Raw genomic sequence first — 12,003 nt, 5'->3', positions numbered from 1 at the left:
GAGTACATAATACTAAGCGTATAATGATTACTAAGAGATTACCTCATATCCCTCTCGATAACACAATAACAAAATGTGTCTCAGCTGATTTTTCAAGAAACAGGTCCCTTGGCCCAGTTGGTTAAGGCGTGGTGCTAATAACGCCAAGATCAGCAGTTCGATCCTGCTAGGGACCATTCTTTTTTTTCGACGCATATTGGATATGAGAAGATGATGGCTCAGTTTCAAAGCTTTTGCCTTTTGTCAATAAATATGGATTCAATTGATAGAGGTGAACGTAGTTGTGGCCCAATGGTTCCTCCGAATAGGGTTTTTGTTGTTACTGCTGCACTCGTTTAGTTAGATATGAGATCATAAGTGATTTGCACAGCAGTGTTCTACAACCATAATGTACACCTGATTGACAACAAAATTAGACATTAGTGGACGACATTACAATTACAATTCAGCATGAGGTTATAAAAACCGAAGAACAACCCCGACCAGGTACTCTTACACCTTAGGCACGCCAATAATCCATACCAAACTACTACAGCAGCAACATATTGCTCTGTTAGGCCAACTTTAAATGATCAAACCAAGAGCCAGAGTCCAGAGGACGTTGACAAAACAGTTGAATGGGAAGATCAAGTGTGGAGGCAAGAAGTTAAAGGATATTATCGAACACAATGGCCAAACTGCATATGAAGTACCCAGCATCTTCAAGAAAGTCTGTCTGAAAGAAGACAGGAAATCAGTGTTCTCCCAAGCACAGTTGAACAGGATAAATGCCGATTGAAAGAATGGTGTACCGACCGACTGATCAACCAGTATCCTTAATGAAGTGGGTTCAATTTTCAGTAGCGTGTCGATCCATAACGAGCTCAGTATACCATTAATTGCACCCCAAATGCAAAACTTCGCCAGCCTCGAGTAGTAGACACGTCTAAACAGCTGAATCAACGATTGTCCAAGCCCAGCAGTTAATATACCCAGGAGTATAGAGTTTAACAGCCTGTGGACATTATCAATAATTTCACGGTTCTCAATGAGAGTGAAGATGCATATCGATTCAAGTAGTGTGATCAAGATCATCAACCACTTGGTACGGGCCCCTTCTTTCGGTTTCAAGTTCTCAATGTCATCTTTGAGTTCACTTGTCATCTGGTGAGTTTAATAAACCTTCTTCTATAGCTGTATGTATATGGGCTTTTGTTTCACCACTAGCGTAAGTCAACGTTCTCCAACTTTTCAGACAATGGGAAGACAACATGGCAGAAGCAAACAGGTGCACAGGTTTTGTCCTCGACCCACAGCGTGAAATTCCGAACACGCGTCTTTTTCGTTTTTCTGACTTGGTGTCTGGGTGTGGATATGTCCCAAACCGACGCTTGGAAACCACACCATTCTGGAAATGCGTGGGAAATGGAACACCAGGGGCGTGTATTCACGTAGAGATTGATCTTTCGAGCATGTTTGAGCGATTCACCAGAGGATAGTTCTGTGAGAATGTCAGCACTATTATCGGATCCGCTGCAAGAGGACTCGTGCTGCTCTGTCTTCGGAGTCCTACGCTGTATTTGAGGATGAACCACTCCTGTTATATCTTCAGGATCAACTGGCGATAGGTGGCTGATGTGCTGCAGCATCATAGGGCCATAGGATGAACCATAGACGACCCTACAGGGTGGTGGCTGTTGGTGGGTATGGCCGAACACGGCGGACGAATGCTCTACTGCAACCACATCCAAAGCGCCAGTAGTCCCATGTAGTGCCATTCACAGAATCATGGACACGCCTGTACAGTGTACAGTGTACACAACACAGACGAGTCCGGTCCACCAAAAAGGGCGTACCACAAGAGGCATCATCGACCAGTGTCCTGGTGGGGGTGAAGCAGAGGCAGAGGTGCCATTGCATCATGTAGGCTCAGAAATCCGATCTTCCTCTAGGGCTTTCATAAAGCAACATCACACGCGGCAGGCAAACGTTGTTGTCAAGCCGTCACAATGAGTTGTAACAACAACCATAACTTCCAGTCACCAACAGAAAGCAGACCAGGTCCACCAAGCGGGCCAGGCAGGCCGTATCCTACTGGAGACTTCTAACAGCACACCCGTGTACTCCCAACTCCACCCAAACATCACCTTGAAACGCGGCTATCCTGTTTACTCAAACGCACAATTTGTATACACACATCCTATGTGCAGACCCAAACACAGCCGAAAACAGCCAATCACAGCCGGGGCATATTTGATTACGCGAACCCCCCTTTTATGCTTACGAAAACTTCCTGTCAAAAAACACACAGAACTGCGATTTCAACACCGGCGCGCACTCTCAGCCCAATTTTCAGGGAAATTCTGAGGATTTCCATCACGCACGAAGATTTGTTTGTGTGTTGTGTTTTTTTTATCAACGGTACCTTTTTAGACACCGCTCCATATATAAACAACGGCAAAGAACCAAACGGTACGGCTTGTATACATTTTCTTTTTTTTTTTAGAAAAATTTCTAACCAATCAACCAGTTAGTACAGACGAAAGGAAATAGCCTCCATTAGACAAAGTTTTTTTTGTTTTTCTGTTTCCCTTCTCTGCCTTGTTTCTACTTTGATTCACTTTGCTTTAAACACCGTCGAAGGCAAAAATTGTGTTGATCTAAAAATTCTCCATATTCCCTAGCGCTTGTCGTTACGCTTTTGTTATCTCTCTGAAAGGTGAAAATCATACACACCGTGGAAACGAAAGCTGAGAGCAAAAACACCCTTGCATTGTACCCTCCGACTTCTCTGTGAAAAACAAACATACACACAGAGTTACCCCCCTTCTTTCTCCCTCTCTGAACGTGTGTTGATTGCTCTGTGGAGGAAACACACTGAAACAGGGAACGTACACTGAGGCAAAAACAAGAACCAGAATAATCCGCGATGTCCCTCGTTGCCATTAAGAACGGTGTTGCCACCTTGTTCAACGGCAAGGCACAACAGAAGAAGCCTTTGATTGACGCCAACTCGCCAACAAGTTACCAGTCTCTGGATGCCGGAGTGGACTCGGTGCGTGGCAGAGATGAAGAGTCAGAGATTGGGTCCAAATACGACAATGGCGACGATGACGATGGAAACGAAGGGCTGCTGGGCAGAGTTGACCCAAGAGTGATGTCCGATATCGTGATTGGGTTGTCTGATGGGTTGACAGTGCCGTTTGCACTTACAGCAGGTTTATCATCTCTTGGTGATTCCAAGCTGGTGATCACGGGTGGATTTGCAGAGTTGATCTCTGGAGCCATATCCATGGGCCTTGGTGGGTTCTTAGCGGCAAAGTCCGAATCGGATTACTACCATTCTGAGGTGAAGACCGAGAAGCAGAAGTTTTATGAAGATATGACTGAAGTCAATCACGAGTTGGAAGACCTACTTTTGGACATCAACCCTGATTTCTCCGATGAGACGATCATCTCGTTTATAAGAGACATGAAGAAGAACCCACAATTGGTTGTTGATTTCCTCATAAGATTCGGGAAAGGCTTAGAAGCACCTGCAGAGAATAGAGAGGTGATTTCAGCTTTGACCATTGGTTCGTCGTACTTTTTAGGAGGATTTGTTCCTTTGATTCCATACTTTTTTGTGAAGCACGTTGACACCGGACTCATCTTCTCAATGCTCTTGATGACATTTACGCTGTTTTGGTTTGGATTTGTAAAGGCACAAATTTCATTAGGTGAGCAGTGCTCTGGAATTAAAAAGGTTCATGAAGGTATCCAGATGGTTCTTGTTGGTGGTATTGCAGCTGGTTCGGCTTGGCTATTGGTTAGACTAATTGATTGAAGGGCCCTCCGTCTGTTTCAAAACCATTGCATGACTTTCACCATCATACCTTGTTGCATTAATTCCACGCTCATATTGCATTTCATTATAATGTCATTAATTGTTCCCTTTGATTTACTCTGTTTTAAGTTGCGTACGTTTACCCAACCCATTTGATAATTAATTTATTTTTTTAGTAAGCAGTATAATAACAAATTGCTATAGCACAACACTAATTCCTTTCCATTCAAAATACTTGTTCTATTTGAGTATCGCTAGTAATGTATCCTCGTCAAAGATATTGCTACCGTTCTTCAAGGCATTTGCTAAAACGGTTAAACTTCTCTCGTTAAAATCAGGCGCACTTCTTAACTTGTCAATGTCATCACCATAACTGTTAAACATCAACGAAAGGTAATCAGTTTCAAGAGTCTTTTTCCCCTTTTGTAACGATGATTCCACCTGATTCGTATCCAAGGTTTTGGAACCCTCATTCAATGCAGATTTGGTCAAATTGATAAGCTTTACCTTTTGCTTAATACCAGCTGAATCGTCTTCTCCTTCTTTTGCTTCTCCTTCATCATGGTGGCCAATATTCGCAATTTCATCATCTTCTAATACGAAATCGCCATCTTGATCAACCTCTCCACTAGGTGGAACTTCCTCAGTATGGTCTTGATCATCATCAGAGCTCGATGATGAGGATGAATCTGAAGAGTCTGAGGAATCCGAGAAATCCTCGGTTCTTCTTTTCTTTCTTCTGCGTCTGTTCGAGTTTGGCCTCGTGCTGTTGTCGTTCTTTGGAACTATACCCATTGTTATAAGGTGGGAAGGAGCTTAAAGAAACTCAAACAGGCTCCTCATCTCATCGCCTTTTGTGCTTAGAGGTGAAAGTTTTTTCCCTTTCATCTGAGATTTGTTAGGATTTAGTGGTCCTACCAGATACAATTCAGCGGAGAGGTGTTAGAAATTTGAGATCTCGAAAATGGTTTCGTGGTCTAGTTGGTCATGGCATCTGCTTAACACGCAGAACGTCCCCAGTTCGATCCTGGGCGAAATCATTTTTTGAAACTTTTTTGAAACCTTGTTCCTTGAATTCGCTCAGATTTGCATAGTTAGCGTACTAGTAATGGTAATTGTACAACAGGGAGTTGATCTTGAGAGCTTCACCCATGTTGCGCATTGGTTAACATGTATTTATTAACATGTATTTGTTGACAATTCAATATTGTCTATGCTAGTCTATGTCAACAGCAGAACAATAAAGTGAACCAAAATGTTCACTTTCGCGGACAGTGGCTAGTAATTACGCCTGCTTATGACAGACATTCTGGAGAGACAGTTGAAGGTATCCTGGATGAAAAGCCATTTTTTCCTTTCCGCTATGATTGACCCGCCCGTCAAAGTGGGTCTTAATGAAGAACATGTGTCTCCCTTTGACCTTGAAGAAAATTTGTACTTCAAAGTGAGGAACCAACTAGAGGTCGTGAGATCCTTTGAACATGCTCGTATCGACCGCCAGAGACAGCCCACTTCTTAACGAAAGAAGTGGCCATCCCATTGATCAGAGCTATTGCAGCAAATACTTCCCAACGACAAGTGAACTAGGGATCAGCTTTATCGTTTCCGTCGCATTCCAAGAGTTTGAACCTGTTAACAGAGCCATAGACTCAAGTACAGCTTCACGTGTATTGCGTCATGTCATATGAACTTGCCGCCATGAGAAGAAAAGTCCATGTCGTGAACCTGATCTGATCCCCACAAACTTGTATTACAGATCAACGTTGGTAGCACCGGGTGACACACCTGGTGAAGTCATTCACGAATACAGGTCAATCCGGAGCTGAGGAAGGTCTCCACCATAGCTACTCGAAAGCATTGTCGTTCGTATTTCTGGTGTTGTCTAGAATCTCAAACTCAGGTAAATCTTCAATACCACATGCCAAATTATAACCGACTCCACACATGTATACAACCTTGAAAAGAAATTACACACATATCCATATCAAACAAGGCAAGAACGTGGAGGTAATATCAGCCTCAGATGCCCCAACTTCTCACTACAAACTTCCAAGGCGTGTTTTGATCGACAATGCTCCACGCACAAGCCGCATATTCAGGAAACAAAGACGTTGAGGTAAGGCGGGCCGGTTCAACAGATTAAACTCGCGAATCGCTTACGGCCTAGATAAGGTCAAAACTATATGCAAAATAGATTTGTAGCTTTGGAAACATCTACAAGCGGCTCAGAAGTTACCACACTTACCGGCCCGATGCTATTTACGAACAACTTGTCTTTCTTCCGCACAGCGGCTTTGTTGATGCTGGTATCAATTGTTTGTGCTTTCCACTATCAGGCTGTTGACGAGAAGATTGTTTTCGAGAGGAAAGTAACATACCCAGTTCATCCACAGTTTAAGTCACAGTCGCAGGATATCTTGGATGGACTCGAAGCGGGCGGGATCTTACAGCGGTACCTCCATCGATTCAAGCCACCAGGGCGGTTGTATGTGGAGTTCTACGACGGCGAGTTTGTTGTCAAACAGGGCAACTACATTTCTCAGTTGGACGTTGTTGAAATGCCATCTGTATCGTTTGAGTCGTTCTTCCCACTTAGTTGGAGTTTCTTGAATGGCTATTACACTTTGGCGGTAACGGATATGACAAAGACTTCACAAAGCGCCAGAGCGGTATGGGTGAACATGCGTGTCGATAAGGAGAACGTCAAGACAGGCAGTCTCAAAAACAGAGATACTATGAACGACTCTACGATGAATGCTGAATTCTTTACGGTAGGTTTTGATCCACAGGATGACGCTGACACTTTGGTCCCATACGTACCGCCCTATATCACTGAGCCAGATGGTGTCCATCAGATTGTTTTCATTCTCTTCAGACAACCTCGTAAAATGCAGCCTCTACAGAGGTTGAAGTTCAGAGATAATTGGGGGTCGACGATACAGGGACATGGTGTTCAAGACTGGGCAGACTACTATGACTTACAACCTATCGGGTTGAACTATTATACAACTTCTGATGAGGGATTATTCTACGATACCTAAAGAGGATAATTATCAACATGAAGAAGAAAACTTGCGGCTGCTGCATTTACTATTTACAAACTACGAACATGTCAATCACTAGTGGAAGTTAAAAAAGAGCTATGCCAATATTCCAGCACTGTCGGACATGACTACGAATGCTACAGAGTACAGCTTGCGGAAATGCACATAAATTATGGCCCATTGAGAATCATAAATTGCAAGAAATAATTTTCCTAATGGTACAGTAGATACAGATCTACGTCCTATACGACCCACGACATTATTGGGTACGTACGCCTGAGCTAGGAATAAGCGAAGACATCATTGGAACCAAGGTGTACTTTGAGAATTTGGAAGTAGCCGCTCAATTGTTGTGTTTCAGTATGTTAATTGCATGCATTGTTAGTGAACTCTGTAGGGTGAGTAACGAAGGTGAGCGATAGCATCTGCTGTGAAGGTGTAACTCGTGAGCTTCACAATTTTATACAAAGTTAGGACACTGAGAATGTTCTTTTGTAAGTCAAATAGGATCCATTCTTGAGGAAATGTTCTTCGAATACACTAGTTATACATTGGACGTTAACAATAAACCCTGATTTGGAAAACTGAAAGCACATATGTGTACTGTTGTCTCACTTGAAGAACTCGTTGAGGAAAGTTTTACATCATTAAACGACGTTTCTGTCGTAGTTGCCTGATGGAACACCGTGACATCATAAGATATACTCTCAGAGCATGTCCAAAAAGTGCTCAACACCATCAGCTGGTGATTGTATTTTAACATTGAGGCTCAAAGAACAGTTAGCCGTCCATGTGTAAGAAGCATTAGTCGCTTGCTAAGGTCCCTGCCCTCGGATGCTCAAAGGTCTAGAAGAGATTATTTGCTAGATGATAGATTCTGCCTTGTATCTGAAAGCTTACTTAACGCACTGTCAATGGTGAAATATTGATCTTGAATTCTAGAAGTCCCCCGGTTCGTAACTACTCACAATCTGTAAGGCTACGGAATGTAGAATTGTCTATAGAAATGTATAGAAGTGTATTCTTCGACCTGACTTGGGGTCATCTCCTGACAGTTTTAGCTCTCGGGTAAGTACAAGGGCACTCGTAAACCGTTGGGAACAATCTCGTGAATCCTGAAGGCGATGCAGAGGCGCCCCAGAGGCGATTCTTTTCACTAGCGATTCATGCACATGCGGGTGAAACAAACTCACGAGGCGTCTGAAACACAGAATTAAGGCGTGATAATTGTTTCGCAAATTTAGCGTATATGCACCACACTGCAGCCACTTGCATATCTGAGATCTGGCCAATAAAAAGGAGGAATTTCTAATCCGGTCACAGCCGAAACGAGTCAGATCACACATGGAACATGACACGCTGTTGAAAATCACATGAAGGGCAATGAGCAGAGGCGCATTCGCGTCGAGCTCGTGTATACGAAGTATTAATGACCAAGGCTGGGCCCCTTCGAGTGTGATACACGCTTATAGTGCATAGCTTGTGCTGATCGATCTAATCACGAACTGAAATACGGTACAATTTGTGGGGCATAAATATTGGAATCGGATAAGTTTGAAAAGTTGAGCAAGCAGTTACGGAATTTGAGAAAAGGTGGTGGATTACACATTTCTGTAGAACAATAGCAATGTTGATCTTTGAACTAATTGAGCATAAAGTGTGAATGTTTTGTAACGTTTGAGCGTTACAAGTTTTGTCAATTACTAGGGAAAACTATTACAAAGGCGTTATGCTAGCAGGGAGAACGTACAGAAGTAGACCGCCTTAACGCATGTGCTTCAACCATTTCTGAGAGACAAATTCGTGGCGGGGTGTGAGTGCAGAATGAACAGCGCACACTCCACGATATTCCTATCGATCACAGCCCGGGCACCAATCTCAAAGTTCTTCGTTGGCACCGAGTTTCTGTTTCAGGTCAACCTTTAGGCTGTGTGAGCCCCGAGTGCTTCCGATGCGTGATCGAGAATATTCTGGCCTAGTACAGACTTGCATGTATATGTAAGCATTTGATCAGCATAAAGGCGATGATTACAAAGATGACAAACGTAATTTAGAAGTTATGGATTATTTATCATAGTTGGTAATTCCACAGAAAGTTATGTAAAATTCCTTATTACATACTGTGAAGTAGCGTTTTACTTCTGAATATGTTGGGATATTCAGAGCTGACAATAACAACTTCTGATGTTTTGTAAACAGTTACTTCGAGTTTATGCAACGTGAAAAATTTTCAACATTCTCGAAGCTTGTTCTTCAACAACAGGAAGCTGCTGTAGGCCTCAGAGAGCGAAATCGACATGTACAGCCTGTACATGGTCCTTAGAAATTGTCCATCGTTAATTTCAAGTAGTCCCGTACTGGAATGTGGATGTCCTGAATTTCAGAGCCTGTAGTTTCAGGTTGTACATTGTTGCAAATTTGTGTACTAGTTCTCGACAGTGACAGGCGTAATCACTTACAGATCTGCTGAGCGGAAAAGGCGGTCTTGCGGCCGTAGCCTAGAAGTAGTCAGCGGGCTAGTTTCGGAAAGAGCTATGTTATTATCTCGGATTTCATAGTTTGCAGTATGATGGGAGCATTGCCCCGAAGTTACTATTGATCAATATTCTGATGTTTCAGCAAAGGTACAGACTTCATAGCGTAGATTGAACGGCCAAATGGGAGTGAAAGCCTTCATCTTGTCGTTTTAAAGCAATAATGGCTATACTGGCCGTCATTTTGTTCAACAGTTCAACAACCCTGTAATCTACAACTACAGAGTCATACTGTGATATATAGGTAACACCACATAGCAAGCAATTGTTAGGGTTTGTTGACGGGAATTGCATAGCCATTATCGGAGTTTAGTTTTTGTTGTTGAGCAAAATTGGTCGTTCCCGGCCTGAGTCCAAAATGGCGATATACAGTGGAATTTGCTCTTCCCACATCCCCAGCTCTGGTTCAAAACCTCCTTGTTACCAGGGCACATACGCGTGCATTTCTTGTTGAGCCTTACTTTTCTGGCCTTAGAGCGACCGCTTAAAATTGTTTTCTTTATTGAACTTGCTTTAAAGGCTCATAAAGTTGTTAAGGTCATGCGCGATTAAACGCTATTTATGCAATGCCGCCTAATCAATTTTTTGATAGAACATACATGAATGTGCATCGAGGCGATCCTTGTTCATGAAGGAGCATAAACGCCTCGAAAATTCTCTCATGCCGGGTGGGTCCGTAAATTGATTTCTTTTGGATCTCATTGTCTTTCTGGAATCTCAACGAGGTATATAAAAAAGACTTGTCCCTTCTCAAGATGCCATTGCGTCTGACCGTTACTATCTCTCCATCATCCATATTCACCAAGTTCAAACTTAACAAAGCATTTACTGTCTATTGACCAGTATTTTAACATTCAAACAACGATCACACTACTATAACAAAAAAAACAATGAAGTTTTCCACAGTCATTACTCTTGCCTTCTCTGCTGTTGTAGCAGTAGCAGGTCCAATCGAGCTCCATGTTAACAACGTCAACACAGTAAATGTCGTTGATGTTGTAACGCAAACAACCACACACATCGAAACAGAGACATACTACATGGGTTGATCCCAAGAAAGCTCAGTCTTTGCGTTTTCACGTATCTTTGCATGTGAGGCCCAACTTTGGCTCTTACTTTGATTTTTCCATCCTTTGCATTTTTGGAGTCTGAGACTTCTTACAACCTGTTTCTGTTATTTTTCTGCATACGCTTCTTTGCTATATCAATTGCATAGTCACACCAGCAAGGGGAGCGATACAAGTGACCATCCCGATACCATTATTTTGATACCAGGACGACTTATTGCTATTTAGTTCTGTCTATACACAATACTACTTATTAACCGGTGTTGGGTTAAGTTAGCAATCTAATTATCATGTAGTTTACCTTTCTACAATTCATAAATGGATGTAGTGGAAAAGCGAAGCTGGGAGGCGGTTGTAAGGTGAAGTTCCATCCTTGCAGCAGTTTCCTATGCGGGCGTTCTTTTTCCAGAAAACTTTTTTCTTTGTTCTATTTTCGTCAGGTTTCAAGCAATTATACAGAGGTCATTTTAGCACACCACGTCAGTATCACCAGTGGATAACCAGTGGATAATGATCAATGACGACACACGGTTGATCCCCTGGTTGATGATCTTGTTATGTGGCATGACGTTGACATAGTACCGTACAACTATTTTGGATTACTATGGGGTCGCTTTAAGGTTAATCGCAGAGTCTCGTCACTTTTTGCTTGTTTCTTAGAGTGGACCGCGATTAAGGTGGGGGCGCATGAGGTTTTGGTCCAAGGAGGCTCAATAAGTCATCGGGGCTCATCAAACCTGGAGTTAAAAACAGGCTACGATACATAAGGCAAGCTTTTCATATAGAGCTACAGCCTTTTGGTGCGTAGTGTGTGGTGTGTTGTGTGAGTAGAACCCACCCTGTAGACTCCTTAGCTTATAACCTGCCCACACGAACCGTGTCATAGTTTCCCATCACGGCACCAGCACAGAGCTGTAACACGTTACCAGGTTTGCCTGATCGGGCAGCCAAACTTGTCCATATCTCAAGTAGTGAGATTCAAGGGCGTCGGAGCATACTTCCACCAGTACTGCCGAGGCCGGTTTTAGAAGTTTGCATGCCATGGGGCGCCTATACCACATTCGAAGGTGAGCCCAGGAATTGGTCACGGTTCCTCGCCATTGGCTCACGTAGGCATAACTAACACGGTAAAATGGATATTCTCTGCACCGGCAACTTCATTCTGTCAAAAGACATGGATCCACACTTCATCTCTCCTTTAGAGCTCATGAGCGATGGCTGTATTCTACAACGCTCTCTCGTTCCATTTGCCACAGACCTTAGCTTCCCGCGTGGTTCCATTGTAACAGGCATCCAGACTACCACCATCGTCCTCTATTTCCTCGGTGTCCAAGCTCTACAAACCCGTGGGGAGAGCACTCCTGTTAGCTGGCCAACCACGGTAGACTGTGGGGGCCGTGGACGCTAAAGTGTTGCACCAATCACTTTTGCGTGCGCGTGGCAAAACCAACAATGGCCCTAAAAACACGATTGCCTGCGAGTGCTTCCACACTCTGTGGGCATTAGTGGAGAGATCGGTATCCACCGCGAAACGCGCATCCCCTATTTGCTTT

General features: G+C 43.3%; 6 protein-coding genes and 2 non-coding genes across 8 annotated transcripts; 5 read left to right on the top strand and 3 right to left on the bottom strand.

The window, feature by feature from the left end:
- The first annotated feature begins 102 nt into the window (after window positions 1-102).
- On the top strand, window positions 103-176 carry CYBJADRAFT_t87. The gene has a single exon. It is a non-coding gene; the product is annotated as a tRNA-Ile (tRNA).
- A 388-nt stretch (window positions 177-564) lies between these two features.
- Window positions 565-1,287, bottom strand: CYBJADRAFT_184365 (Mpv17/PMP22 family protein; the record flags this gene model as incomplete). Its single annotated transcript, XM_020217125.1, has 1 exon — window positions 565-1,287. Exon 1 carries the CDS (start codon window positions 1,141-1,143, stop codon window positions 565-567), a length of 579 nt encoding a protein of 192 aa, XP_020070989.1. The 5' UTR covers window positions 1,144-1,287.
- Window positions 1,203-1,757, bottom strand: CYBJADRAFT_162139 (uncharacterized protein; the record flags this gene model as incomplete). The annotated part of the gene is made up of 1 exon (XM_020213668.1): window positions 1,203-1,757. The coding sequence occupies one exon, from the start codon at window positions 1,755-1,757 to the stop codon at window positions 1,203-1,205; it is 555 nt and encodes a 184-aa protein (XP_020070988.1).
- Window positions 1,758-2,908: 1,151 nt separating this feature from the next.
- On the top strand, window positions 2,909-3,805 carry CCC1 (Ccc1p; the record flags this gene model as incomplete). Its single annotated transcript, XM_020216382.1, has 1 exon — window positions 2,909-3,805. One exon carries the CDS (start codon window positions 2,909-2,911, stop codon window positions 3,803-3,805), a length of 897 nt encoding a protein of 298 aa, XP_020070987.1.
- Window positions 3,806-4,045: 240 nt separating this feature from the next.
- On the bottom strand, window positions 4,046-4,600 carry RSA3 (Rsa3p; the record flags this gene model as incomplete). The annotated part of the gene is made up of 1 exon (XM_020217124.1): window positions 4,046-4,600. The coding sequence occupies one exon, from the start codon at window positions 4,598-4,600 to the stop codon at window positions 4,046-4,048; it is 555 nt and encodes a 184-aa protein (XP_020070986.1).
- Window positions 4,601-4,771: 171 nt separating this feature from the next.
- On the top strand, window positions 4,772-4,845 carry CYBJADRAFT_t88. The gene has a single exon. It is a non-coding gene; the product is annotated as a tRNA-Val (tRNA).
- Window positions 4,846-5,007: 162 nt separating this feature from the next.
- CYBJADRAFT_167349 (uncharacterized protein) lies at window positions 5,008-5,747 on the top strand. The gene has a single exon (XM_020214869.1). It carries the CDS (start codon window positions 5,103-5,105, stop codon window positions 5,322-5,324), a length of 222 nt encoding a protein of 73 aa, XP_020070985.1. The 5' UTR covers window positions 5,008-5,102; the 3' UTR covers window positions 5,325-5,747.
- A 310-nt stretch (window positions 5,748-6,057) lies between these two features.
- On the top strand, window positions 6,058-6,859 carry CYBJADRAFT_184362 (mitochondrial 54S ribosomal protein mL38; the record flags this gene model as incomplete). Its single annotated transcript, XM_020217123.1, has 1 exon — window positions 6,058-6,859. The coding sequence occupies one exon, from the start codon at window positions 6,058-6,060 to the stop codon at window positions 6,844-6,846; it is 789 nt and encodes a 262-aa protein (XP_020070984.1). The 3' UTR covers window positions 6,847-6,859.
- Window positions 6,860-12,003: the final 5,144 nt, after the last annotated feature.

Source organism: Cyberlindnera jadinii (genome assembly GCF_001661405.1).
Source record: "Cyberlindnera jadinii NRRL Y-1542 unplaced genomic scaffold CYBJAscaffold_5, whole genome shotgun sequence".
NCBI lineage: Eukaryota > Fungi > Ascomycota > Saccharomycetes > Phaffomycetales > Wickerhamomycetaceae > Williopsis > Williopsis jadinii.
The sequence above is the reverse complement of the archived record's forward strand: the minus strand, read 5'-3'. Positions and strand labels throughout refer to the sequence as shown.

Coding starts and splice junctions, on each gene's coding strand:
- CYBJADRAFT_167349 (XM_020214869.1), top strand. CDS start 5,103: ATGACAGACATTCTGGAGAGACAGTTGAAGGTATCCTGGATGAAAAGC.